Raw genomic sequence first — 12,340 nt, 5'->3', positions numbered from 1 at the left:
AAATCAAAACAGATTTAAATGGAGATGGTTGATAAAACTGCATGCACAGATGCTTCTTATTTATCATTTCAGTTAAATTGTAATTATATTCCCTAATTTGTTTATATTAGTGTAATTACTCTGCAGGAAAAAAAAGATATTACCAGGGTACAGAAGTTAACACTTCCATAGCAGCTTTTGTGTGTGTACAGAAAACACATGATCATGACTCTTTTGTAGCAACATACAGAGTTTTATCAATTTCACCCTGAAAAAGCTGTACACAGGAAATGCAGCCAGACTTTTCAGTCACGCAGGATTATAGATGTTAATTACTGTAGACATCAATATTCATCAAATATTAAGATGGTTTGGGCTTTTTTTTTTGGCTGGGCAGCAAACTTGCGAAGAAGCGCAAAGATGCCATGGGGACAACTCGCCAGGAGATGACACACATGGTGAATGCGATGGACAGGAGTTACGCTGACCAGAGTACCCTGCATGCAGAGGATCCCCTTTCAATCACATTTATGGACTCTCATAACTTCAGCCCCAGATGTAAGTATGACAGCGATAGATACTCTGGAGTGTAGGTGAATACAGAAACATGGAAAACAGTCCTACTTTTTAAGGAGAATTGTTGTAAGCTACAGGTTTTCTAGGAACACTAGTAAACCCCAAGGTTGAGTAGGCATGTTTGGATGTTATCCTTATTGGTATGTGGCTGATTATTTAAATATTTACAAGTGCTTTCAGTATGAATTGATACTTGTTCTAGGGAAAATATTATACTTCTAGAATATCTCAACTGAAATCTGAAATTGAGTTTTCCCTCATAAGGATATTTAATACCAACATGTTAAATATTACTGCGTAACACCATGTCTGTAGTGAATAATAATATGAGGTCCAAATTAATTTCTTTCTTTTGGCAGTAAGGACATTGTAACAGAAGGAAACATTGACAATTTTCCTTGCTGTTTGTGAAGTTTAGGAATGAGCTTCTTAATATATCTGCAAATTAGCTCCGTATTTGTATTCCTTTTTTGTAGACTTGCCAACAGTCTGGTTTTGACAAAGTTTGGCAGTTTGGGTTTCTGACTGTTAAATGTCTGGATTCTAGCTACCGCTGTCCAGTACATTTGCCTCCCATCATCTGCACTGTGCCTTGCAAAAAAGTAAAATACTCCACTGGCAGACTCTGAGTATCTCAAAACTAGTGTGTAAGTAATCAAAGGGACACAATTCTGCCACAGAGCTGGTGGGAACCTGACCTTGTCACATTGGACATGGACTTGTGGTTTGGCTTTAAACAGATCTGAGCAGCTTGAATTGCCATCTTTTGAGAAAGGCACTCCACCTTCGCTTGCCTCCCATACTGCTTAACACGCTTGAGCAAAATACGTCCCTTAAGGCTCTTAAGTTCTTTCCTGAGTGTTGTAAGGAAAATGGATTTTAGAGGAGGGTTTATTGCTTGGTTTATTGAAGCTTACCAAACTGCAGAGTGCTAACATTTTAAGTGTCTCATAACCAATTATAAACAGCAGTTTAGTAACAGCCTGCAAGGTTTTCTACTCAGATTTGGCCAGAACTCTTTGAAAATTCTCCAAAATTTGGCATCTTATTGGCACTGAAATTTGTGGAGGCGGGTTTGCAAAGACAGTTCCATTTGGACTAAGTCATGGTGGATCCCAGGCAAAGTATCCATCAGGAACCTATGTGACTTAGTGAGCCAGGGCTGCCAGGTGCTTGGGCAGCCTTCCAGATGGACTGACATTATGCCAAAAGCCCCTGAGCCCCAGCCACACAGCTGTCCTTGTTGGCTGGCAAAGAAGTTTGGCATCACTGTTTTCCAGCATCCTAGGTATGTGATATTTTGGGATGCTGGAGGATTGAGTTTTCCTGACCATCATCTATGCTGAGGCAAAGAACCTTCCAGGCTTTTGGGGTTTCCTACTATACGGCAAACTTTTAGGCAGAATACTTGAGAACTGGAGCTCATTTTTGGCACAGAGCTGTTGATATTTTAAATTTTTGTTCCAGATTGAAACAAACCCAAATTCTATATTCCACCGTTTCTGTCCAAAACAGCACAATTGTCTCTGCATGGTTCTAGTTGTGATACTGGATTATAAAATTCTATGCATTTTATTCAGACATCTGTGTCTGTTTATCTTTGATTTTTCTGTACTCATTAAGAGTAATATCTTTGACATTGTACAGAAAAAAGCTATTGACTGTAAATATGCATATAATTTTTAAAATTGCCTGGAAGACTTTAAAGAACTAACATTTTATTTTGAGATGAGATATCTGAGTATTACATGAGAGGATGGGTTTAAAAAGAAAGGCGTTGGTTCTATGAAAGTGATCCTTTCTGGTGAAGCAAAAGAACAATAGTGAAGGAGGAGCCCATTCAAGAACTAAATTGCATGTAATGACTTCTTTATTTCATTTCAGTAAGACTCTTTTTGCCTTTATCATTACATTTCTGAAGTCCAAAATCACTACCTTTCATTTCGCTTTTATTCAGGATGCTTTCTGGAACTGTGTATTCATTCTGTTGTTCTGTTGTAACGGAATTAATGGGGTTTAGTTATCACTTGGTTATACTGTGAAGTATATTGTTTTTATTCTTAAAAATACTCAAATTGAGGGTAATGTGTTTCTTCACGAGCTTTGTTTTCCCACAGTGCCCAATGATCCACTTGTGCCGACAGCTGTGTTAGGTGAGGACCCTAGTCCTTCATTATCCATTCCTGCATGAGTTTCATCTCCTTGCATGGTTGAACATTGAAACAGCTTGTTTTATGTAAAAGATAGCTATGCTGTTGTCAGAAAATAATCCTACACTCAGTTTATCAATTCAAAATTAAACTGACTCTGCTTTTAGAATAAAAATTATTTTATGTACTCATTAGGAAGTTAATCGTAGTCAGTGCTATCTGAAGAGTAAATGAGGAAATGGTAAATGGAAGTACTAAAACTTTTCTCCCCAGACCATTCAACCTGAGTTTCTAGGAACTGACATGTGAAACTAGAACTCTATTAAGTGATACATAAAACAAAAATTTACACCATATTAGCATTATTTAGCACCCAAAGCTCAATCTTCTAAGTAACAAGAAAGAAAATAGAAATAGAAAAGGGAAAATCTTCTGTAATATACAAGAAGAAATAACAATTTTTTATATAGGTTCTGTACAAATATTCCTGTATGCCCTTATTAATTACATATTTCAATTGACATTAGCTACTAAGTTTTTCAACTTTATACTTAAAAAATAAAAACAGATCTTGGAAGCGGCCGAGCTGCGTATTTCTATGTCACATCTAACACTTAATACATGTTTTAGAGTTGTTTTTTTTTTTTAATACAAAGATAAAAGTATAATTTGTACCTGAGTTTTTGGTGTGATAAACACAGTGTGCAGTATTGAGTTTCAGTCAGTTGCTGAGGTTATGTTAGGACAAAAGACAAATATCAGGAGGTGGATGTGAACATAAACTGAAGTGGAAAATTAGATTCCTAGAAGTAAAGCCTAAGGAGACCTGGAGGCAGTTTAATCCCTTCTCTGTTTTGAAATGGGATGTTATACATGTAATATAGACTCTTTATGGCCATTGATTGACTATGTGTTTTAAAAATTTGCAGCGAAGAGAATTTTGCTCTTGCAGTGGCACGTTCCAGTGCCTCGCTCCTCCTAATTAAAATAAAAAAATCGAATCCATGTTAGTATTATGTGAGACCCAAAGCTCAGTTGTCTATTACCTACTACTAACTGGGTGTTACTACTTAGTATTATTACTGCTCACTCCTAGTTTTTCCTAACTAGACTAATCTAAACTAAATCTTCATTGCTGTGTATTGAGCCATTTCCTTCTGAGAGACTCAGAAAATATGGAGAACTGACACACTCTTGTCCTTTTGAAACAGTCTTTTACCCGTTGAAAGGCTCATGTGTCCTCAGTTCTCTCTTCTAGTTGACTTTTAGTGTTTCTGCTACTTGAAATGCATTATGTCCTTTTTATTGCGCTCATGTTGCTGGCTTGCATTGAGTTACCTGCTAAAGTCCCAGTTATCATTACCCAGTCTATTATTCCATTTCGTAGATATGTATTTGACTTCCCTTTCTTACACACAGTATGTTGCATTCAGGGTTTAATCCACCTTGTTGATTTTTACATTGTCTTCCAAATAACATATCATTGAAATCAGATCCTATACTTGTTAAGTGTGTGTGGTGGCTTACCACTCAGTGCCCTCTGCCCTTACTGTCCACGTATTTTCTGTCATGTTATGCAAGTTGTGGGTAAAAATATTGATAGAAAGTATACCCAGGAGGATCCTTTGCAGATCTTCATGTAAAGTGTCCTCTGAGACTGACAGCAAATCACTATTCGGTCTTTGGTCTTTGTCGAGCTGGGTATACTCACCATGTGGGAGATCTGTCAAGTCATATTCTGCCTGTTTCCTTTTGATAATGTTGCAAATGCCATTCTCTTGACTACAGTGGTATCTGAGAAAGTTTGTAACCATCAGAGCAGTTAGATGCTGGAGCCTTCCACTTTGGGCCCAAGGAAGCCTAACCAGGAGGTTTAAGTTTATGAGACATGGTAAAATAGCACCATTGCCTGAAACAGCAAAGGGTTAAACTCAGTAATTCTGAATACTTACTGAAATTAGACCAAGTGACTTATAGAAAATGAGTTTTTTCCTGAAATCCCTCTAAGATCTTCTTGTCTCTTTTAGGTTTATTTCAGGTGCTTACAAGCTACATAGATAGTATCTGGTAACACTTGTCAAGCCATTCCTAGTAGCTCATTTATGCTATAAGCATGTTTTAAAGGTCAGTGTGTTGCCACTACATTGTGGCAGACACAGATATGGGCAACTGTGAGCAGCAAGAACAAGGAATTAATTGAAGAACAGTTTAATAGTTCCTGTCTGCATTTGTATCTACTGCTAATGGTGTTTTGGAAATACTAGTCTCCTGGTATAAACAAAGCAATGCTAGTTGGAAGAGGTAACATTTTTCATTGCGTGGACTGAAATAGCGCAGAGAAGTAGACAAGCTTTTGGGCACACCATGTAGAAGGGGTTGACTACCCATAAGCTTGTTCCTTTGGAACTAGATCATTTGGACTATTACATCTCCATATAGCCTTCGCTTTGCCCAGCATCAAAAAACAGTTTTCCTCTGTTTTATTTTGAAATGAGCAAAATTTTATAGGCTCTAAATTATAGAATGTTATTTTACGTGAAGCTCTTATTACTTAGTAGCTGTACTAGGTTTCTTTTTCTTCATGTATAGGTTATTAATGCTACTTTCTGTTCTGTGTACATTAGCACTAAGTTAGTATGACAATTTTGCTTTTCTCAAGGCCCTATCGTTACATTGATGGCATAATAATGTGGCCCTTATATTTTTAAAATGCCTTTCATTGTTACCTATTGTGAAGCTTTAACAACTTTTAATGTCATTTTCTTTTAGTCATTTTCTAATATAGTCCTGAAATAAATTTCTTATGTTCTGTTCACTCATTGTTTTTTGCTGCTTCAATGGGTTAAAGTGCCTATTACTGGTAAGTATACTGTGAGGAATGGGGAAAACTGCAAATCCTGAGGTGATTTGAAATGTGTGTGATTTAATATGGATAACACTACAATAAAAAGTGACTGCTGCATGTCACTCACATTATTAGGCAGTTTAGTGAGGCATAAATGTACTGAAATTAGCAACTTATGTGACAGTTCAAAGAATCAAGTTTCTTCCTAGGAGATCTCATTTCAGAAGGCATTAACAGGATTTGCATTTTGGTTGAATTGTAGAAAATCCAACCCTTGGGGTGTTCATTTTTTTCCTAGAGTGTTTTACTTCCTAATCTGCATCCTTTTCAAGGAAAATGGTAAACTGATTTCAAAGAAGCATAGGAGCTGTTGACTACTAATTAAAAAAAAAAATCACTGGAGGGATTGACAAAATGTGATCACTTCATGTGGCTATGACATTTGATTTTGATAAGAGGATTGATGTAGCATAGGACATTGGAGGTGACTTATTTGTTTATACAGAGCAAAATCTGTGTTGAAATCAGCACACTCAACAGTTTTATTGCTTCACTAAAAGACCTGAGTTAAAATGACCATTCTGAAGTGCTGATTTGTCTTCCCAAATGGAGGTGGTGTTGTGAAGTCATAGCATAATTGCTTCTCTTTTTCACTGTGATCTCAATTCACTGTTACTTTGCTTTAGACAAATGATGTGCTGATACCGCTATAGAGTTATTCTAATTTATTGTTTAAGGTGTAGTATTGCTGTTGATACATATTAGCCATTAAAAAAGTTACTTTGGGTGATAAAAGCTGGAGTTCCCAAGTACATTAATGTCATAAAGTTTTGTAGCTTCAAATAAAATGCCCTTCAGACATCTTCATTGCGGGATGAAGGATTGCAAACTTTTGTATGTGTTTGCAGTTAAATTCCTTTATGTACTTCACAGTATTTATGTGCTGGAGAGTAAGTGCTGCGCGTTCTCAGAAATTAGACATGTTATTGAAGGAAGAGATTGAAAAGAGATGTTGATGTATATAGCAGCAGGTGTTATTGCCCGGCAGGTATCTAATGCATTGATTTCTTGTGAATACAGATGAAAACCACAGTGTGACAGCAGAGTCCAGCCGGCTCCTGGATGTCCCTCGTTACCTCTGTGAAGGCACAGAATCCCCGTACCAGACTGGGCAGCTGCACCCAGCCATCAGGGTGGCTGATCTCCTGCAGCATATTAACCTAATGAAGACCTCTGACAGCTATGGATTTAAAGAGGAGTATGAGGTGAGATCTTCAGTGGTGGGTTTTTGCTAGAAAAACTCCCTTTGAAAGGGGCAACCTTTTGTATGCTTTGCCTTGCAAAAGGATGCAACTAAACATTATGGGTTTAAGTGAAAAATAGATAAAGATAAGCAGGCATAAGATTCCTATACATGTAACCCAAAAGTGAAATAGTGAATGGAATCCAGTAGTTTGAGCTTTTACAAGCACCTGGAAAAAAGGAAATAAATAAATAAATAAATAAACAAAATTCAATAAATACAAACAAACAAACAAAAACAAATGAACAAACAAAAACTATGTCTGTTCCTTAGGATATAAGAGGACATGCTCTGCTGACTCTTTTCGATGTATTGTAAGAAATTGCCACCCATTTGTTGTTGCTTTTTAGTTGAAATGCTGTAATTAGTTATGTGAGCTTTCTGAGCCATCTTCAGTGCAGATCTCTTTGATTAGGGTAAAGATTTAAGCTGGCTGGTTTTGCAAGAAGCACTGACTGGAAGCACTCTCATGGTTTATTGTAGCATCTCAGTAGGGCAATACTGGGACTAAACTCCCGCTGAGAAACAGTAAAGACTTGCTGAGAGTAGTAATGTCTTGAAGTTCTAATTAGACCTGCCTGAGCATGTCTACTTACAACTTTAATGTTAAAATGGAAGCAAAAAATTCCCAGCAATGGAAGTAGAAGACGAGTACAGATTCATTTTACTTCTGATCTCTGAATCTGTTGTGATTCTTTGGGATTAGAATATCAGGCAGGGCACACAGCAAAGATTTGAATGGCACTGCCAAGGTCGCTCGCAAAAGAGCTAGGTTTAAAATGAGTTTTCTCTGAGTAAGTAATCTCTTCTGACTCAGTTTTCAACCTTCTCTCCTTTCTGCAGCTGTCTCTACTGTAACATAAGAACTGGAATAAATAAATGTGTGGTTTTTAAAAGAATATTATTCTCTTTTCCTCTCTTTTACTTAAATACGCTTCGTTATTTCTATTCTCTAACACTATGCTCTGCCTAACTTCAGGGATAAGCCCAAGTGTCAACCACTGTGGGAGGGAGGGTGGTCCCTGATGCCACATCAGGTGTTTTCCTGCTTGCTGCTTCTTCTGTTACCATACACTACATCTTTGCCTTGGCTTGGGCTTCTGGGTGTGCATTAAAGTTCTGTTTCTATGGCTACTGTGCACTTTCTGGAGGTAACTTACCCAGATCAGGATAAGAGAACATCTGGAAGGAAAGAATAGCATAGACCTGCAACAGCTGTAAAATACCTACCGGCAATGAAGAAAAAGCCGAGGAGGAATAAAAGCTGCTTCTATCACTACTGAGAGATTAACCTCTTAAAAAGAGTTCAGAAATGTAGAATAATTTTGCTAATGACCAGGGGGAGGGATATGAGAAAAAACACCATGAACAATGAACATTGGCAGAGGAGGCTTCCTGATGGCTCTGTAGGAAAAGAAGTCATTTTACTAAGCAATACGAGTAAAGCAACTTAAACTGTAGTAAACAGGCTATATATTATGGTGTCTTGTAAGAAGGGTGATTGGTCTCCCTGTGGTTTCTCAGCTTACTGCTGGTCCTCCATAGCAAGGATGTCTGAACAAGTTTAGCCTTCCAGCGATTCCAGGATTTGAAATCCCTCTGGAGCCCCTCAGTGACTTGCCCACTGACCTGTAGCAATCAGAGGGGGAGAGCTGCCCTTCTTCTCAAGATGTATTTCTGTACCAATAGTACTGCCTGGGTGACCAGAGCAGACAAACAAAGCTGAGCTTACTTTATGGTAGGGCAGTTCTTTTAAACTGTTATTTTTGAAGATAAATTAATGGTCAGAGTGTTTTCTTTCGGAACGTTTTTATTTATAGAGTTTCTTTGAGGGGCAGTCAGCTTCTTGGGATGTCGCTAAGAAGGATCAAAACAGAACGAAGAACCGCTATGGAAACATTATAGCATGTGAGTATCGGTGCGCTTGGTTTGAGCGATAGCCATAGTCGTATGTTACTCGTGCCATGCTCTCTCTCTCTCTTTACAAGTCTCCGGTGGCGTAGATGCTTAAATCCCCAAGCGGAGAAGGAGGATACTGCCTTTTCCAGCATTTTTTTTGTCCTTCACAGTTTAACTTTCTTCCTTTTATAACTCAGGCTGAATTTCACATTTGTACCTCTGTTGTGCAAGCTGTGGTAAGCATATAACAGCGACAAGCTAGCACTCATTTGGATGTTAATTCCGTTAATTCACAATTTACTACTATTTTACAAATGCAATGGAACACACAGGAATGAAGGTACCAGAGAAGTCCCTGAACGGGTAGAGTTACCTTTTCATCAAATCCCAAATGTATTGCTAACCCTTATCTTGTGACTTCTTTATTTTTTTAATGTCTCAATATGAACTTAAGCGGGCTTGGGTTGGAAGTAAGGAAACAGTAATCAGGATTTTTGGTTTTCTAGATTACCATCAGTGGAGCTGATGTTGAAAGGAACATTGAGCAAGTAACCTCTTTTCTTTGTGTCTTTATAACCACCTATAACAATACCTTTCAACTACTCTTAATGAAGTTTAATGAATGTTTTTGAAGTAATTGGAGACCTCAGACAAAATGGTTCTTTTTAACTCTGTGTAAACACTGTTTAAGGGTTGTGAGGCGCTTATTCCAGCTGATTTTGGTTTTCTAGATGACTTACCATAATATCTTACTTAAAAATCACACTTCAAAAAGGCACCGTAACCACTTGGTTTTTACAGATGACCACTCCAGGGTGATTTTGCAACCTGTTGAAGATGATCCATCTTCAGATTACATTAATGCCAACTACATAGATGTGAGTGGATTGCACAGCTTTCTCCCTCTCAATTTGCCAGCTTCTCTATGTGAAACTATTGCATGTTATGCCTACAAATTTATTGAAAGCTTTTTTTTATTAAGAACAAAATGTACACTTTCCTTGTTCTACGTCCTAGTACTCACTGACATTGTTGTGCTTTCTTTCACATCTGACTTTGGTTTGGGCTGTAGATTTGGCTGTACAGGGATGTAAGTACCACTATATGTGAATAACAGCATCCTATTGTAAATATTTAATATAGATATTGTTATCAATTACTTTCCTCTTCTATTTTTATCAGTTGATAACTATGCATGCCTCATCTAATTTATCTCATCTGTTCCTTTAAAAAATTTCCTTTCGTGTGAATATTTTGTACCTGTTTTGAAAAGATGATTTTGCCTTTTAACATAGCTCTGAGTATTGTTAGATATTGTTAGATAACTTGGGTGAACTTGTCTGTTAAAGAGAATTTGCTATTCACTTTTTTTTTTTCTGATTAATTTGGCCACTAGCGTTTCTTTTCCTCTTCCCATTTATATGTGAGAGGCTGGATAGTATGCCGTACTGTAGTTGTCTGAAAATGTACCTGTGAAGTAGCCATAATATATATTTGGCAAAAGGGAGAGATGATGGCCATTTGGGGGGGATTTTTTGTTGGTTTGTAAGAACTTAGACAAACTATTTAGCTGACGTTTATCTAGATATTACAAAGTATATGCACACACACATATATATATATATAAAAATATTTTAATGTAGTAGAAATTTCCTACTTCTACAGAAAACCTCTAAAGTTTGAAAATCTATACTTTGATTGCAATAGAAATGAAATTATAAATTTTAAAAGTACCTGATACAGGAAATTTGAACAAATTCTGCCAGAAGTTTTTATTAAGAAAACATAACTTTAATCTAATTAACTCTTTAGGAATAAACAAATTGTTGTATTCAAAGTAATTCCAAAGTAATTAAGAAAATATTGGAATAGCTAGTACAAGTGTCCTTAAAATATGTGGCTTTGGTTACTTTTCTTTAGAATTGCACCTTACTAATTTTTCCTGCCCCCTGTTAGTTGATAAATTATTTAAGACCCTCTTGACTTTCCAGGATACAAAGATTTGGCTCCAGGTATATTGCTTTATTTTTAATTTGGTATTTTAACACAGCAGTCTCTGTGAAGTGTTAGGCCTATGATATTTTGCCTTGGGCCTTGAACAAGAAAATGTTCCCAAATTTATAATGGTAATGGTAATAGTAATAGCTGAGGAAGTTGCTTCTCTTATTTAGGAGTAAACAATCTCGTTATAACTGGACAGGAAAGCTACAACTGGCACTTTGCAGTTTTAAAGTGACATTTTTACCTTGTTCTGTAAAGCATTGCCGAGTGTAAAACAGTGTAGCAAAGGTTCCACTTTCATAATTTGAAGCTGGGGCTTGATATTGCAGGCTCCAAGAGAAACTTTTTAGTCATTTGTTGCAATCTTGGTCTCTTGTAAAGCCAAGAGTAAGACACTCAGAAGGTTTTTTCATAAGCCCCAGAGGAAGATGCTCTCACTCTAGACAGGTTGTGGAGAAGGATATAAACTCCTTGGGTACCTTGAAATCTTTCACTTAAGTACTATCTTGTGAATACAAGGAATCCAAGGACTCATGTTCCCTGTAATGCGACACTTAAATCATGTGGCCTAATAAATCTGCAACCTAGAAAAAAATTGGAGTTATTTCTTTAACATTTGCACGTTGCAAAATTCTGCATTGTCTTCTCCCGAGCAATAGTAAAGTTTCCTTCCTCTTTGTAGCTAATGTTGCTGGCACTGGTCAAAATATATTCTGAACGATTTCCTCAAGAGCAGTAGCTCTTTGTAGTTTGTATGCAGATGAGTAATGCTGTACAGTACCACTAGCACTGGCATAGACTCAGCGAACTGGAAAGGCTTAGTTGTGTAGGGTTACCTATGTATCTATATATCTATCTATATATGTATGTGTATATACTTGTATGGATCACGTCCAGCATTATTGATGCACACTTTGTGCAGTAGCACAAAATATTTTGCAGAAGATTCCACTGCAATAGGACCTTGATTCTGTGCACACACCGCAATGTCCAGCTCCATCCCATTTAGTTGTGGCTTGGGTACCTACCTCTTTGTGCCTTACAATAATTCTCTATTTAGAAGAAGACAAAAGGTGTGTATCTTTTCATATTGGATAAATTGGGAACACAGATGAACTATTGAGATAAACTGGTAGCAAAAACAATTTTTACTAAATTTTAAATAAACATCCCGTTGTATCTGGCTGGGGAGATGTCAACAGAGGACTAATTTTTAGGCCCAAGGGACCCATCTAGAATACTCCTTCCTGGTGCACTGCAATGTCTGTTCAAGTTGGATGTTCTTATTTCCATTTTATCTGTTGTCATTCAAACCTTTTCCGTATTAACCATTTTTTTAGGTTTTGAGCTTCATGCTGCTCTTAAATATTGGTTTGTTCTGAAAATGTTGTCTAGAGATAAGAATTATGCTTTTATTTTCCCCTCTCTGTTAGTAATATGGTACTCAAACTAACTTATATTGCTGTTTTAGGGATATCAGAGACCAAGTCACTACATTGCAACCCAAGGTAAGAATCTGCCAGCATTAATCAAACCGAACAAGTGTTCTCAGTAGTGTCCAGCAGTGTTTTGGTAAAATGGAAGTAA

At 37.1% G+C, this 12,340-nt stretch overlaps 1 protein-coding gene across 2 annotated transcripts in view; it reads left to right on the top strand.

The window, feature by feature from the left end:
* PTPRK (protein tyrosine phosphatase receptor type K) overlaps nt 1-12,340 on the top strand; it is a gene marked incomplete at both ends in the record, with an annotated part of 407,260 nt that overhangs the window by 377,322 nt on the left and 17,598 nt on the right. The window contains 7 exons of one of the 2 annotated variants that reach the window (XM_080341012.1): nt 377-537; nt 2,673-2,708; nt 6,631-6,815; nt 8,674-8,761; nt 9,554-9,630; nt 9,825-9,842; nt 12,225-12,261. In XM_080341012.1, the coding sequence (XP_080197138.1) occupies nt 377-537; nt 2,673-2,708; nt 6,631-6,815; nt 8,674-8,761; nt 9,554-9,630; nt 9,825-9,842; nt 12,225-12,261 (602 nt within the window). The remainder of the gene's footprint in view (nt 1-376; nt 538-2,672; nt 2,709-6,630; nt 6,816-8,673; nt 8,762-9,553; nt 9,631-9,824; nt 9,843-12,224; nt 12,262-12,340) is intronic. The other variant, XM_080341013.1, reaches the window with a different exon arrangement.

The sequence above is a fragment of the Nesoenas mayeri genome (genome assembly GCF_963082525.1).
Source record: "Nesoenas mayeri genome assembly, chromosome: 3".
Classification (NCBI taxonomy): Eukaryota; Metazoa; Chordata; class Aves; order Columbiformes; family Columbidae; genus Nesoenas; species Nesoenas mayeri.
The sequence above is the reverse complement of the archived record's forward strand: the minus strand, read 5'-3'. Positions and strand labels throughout refer to the sequence as shown.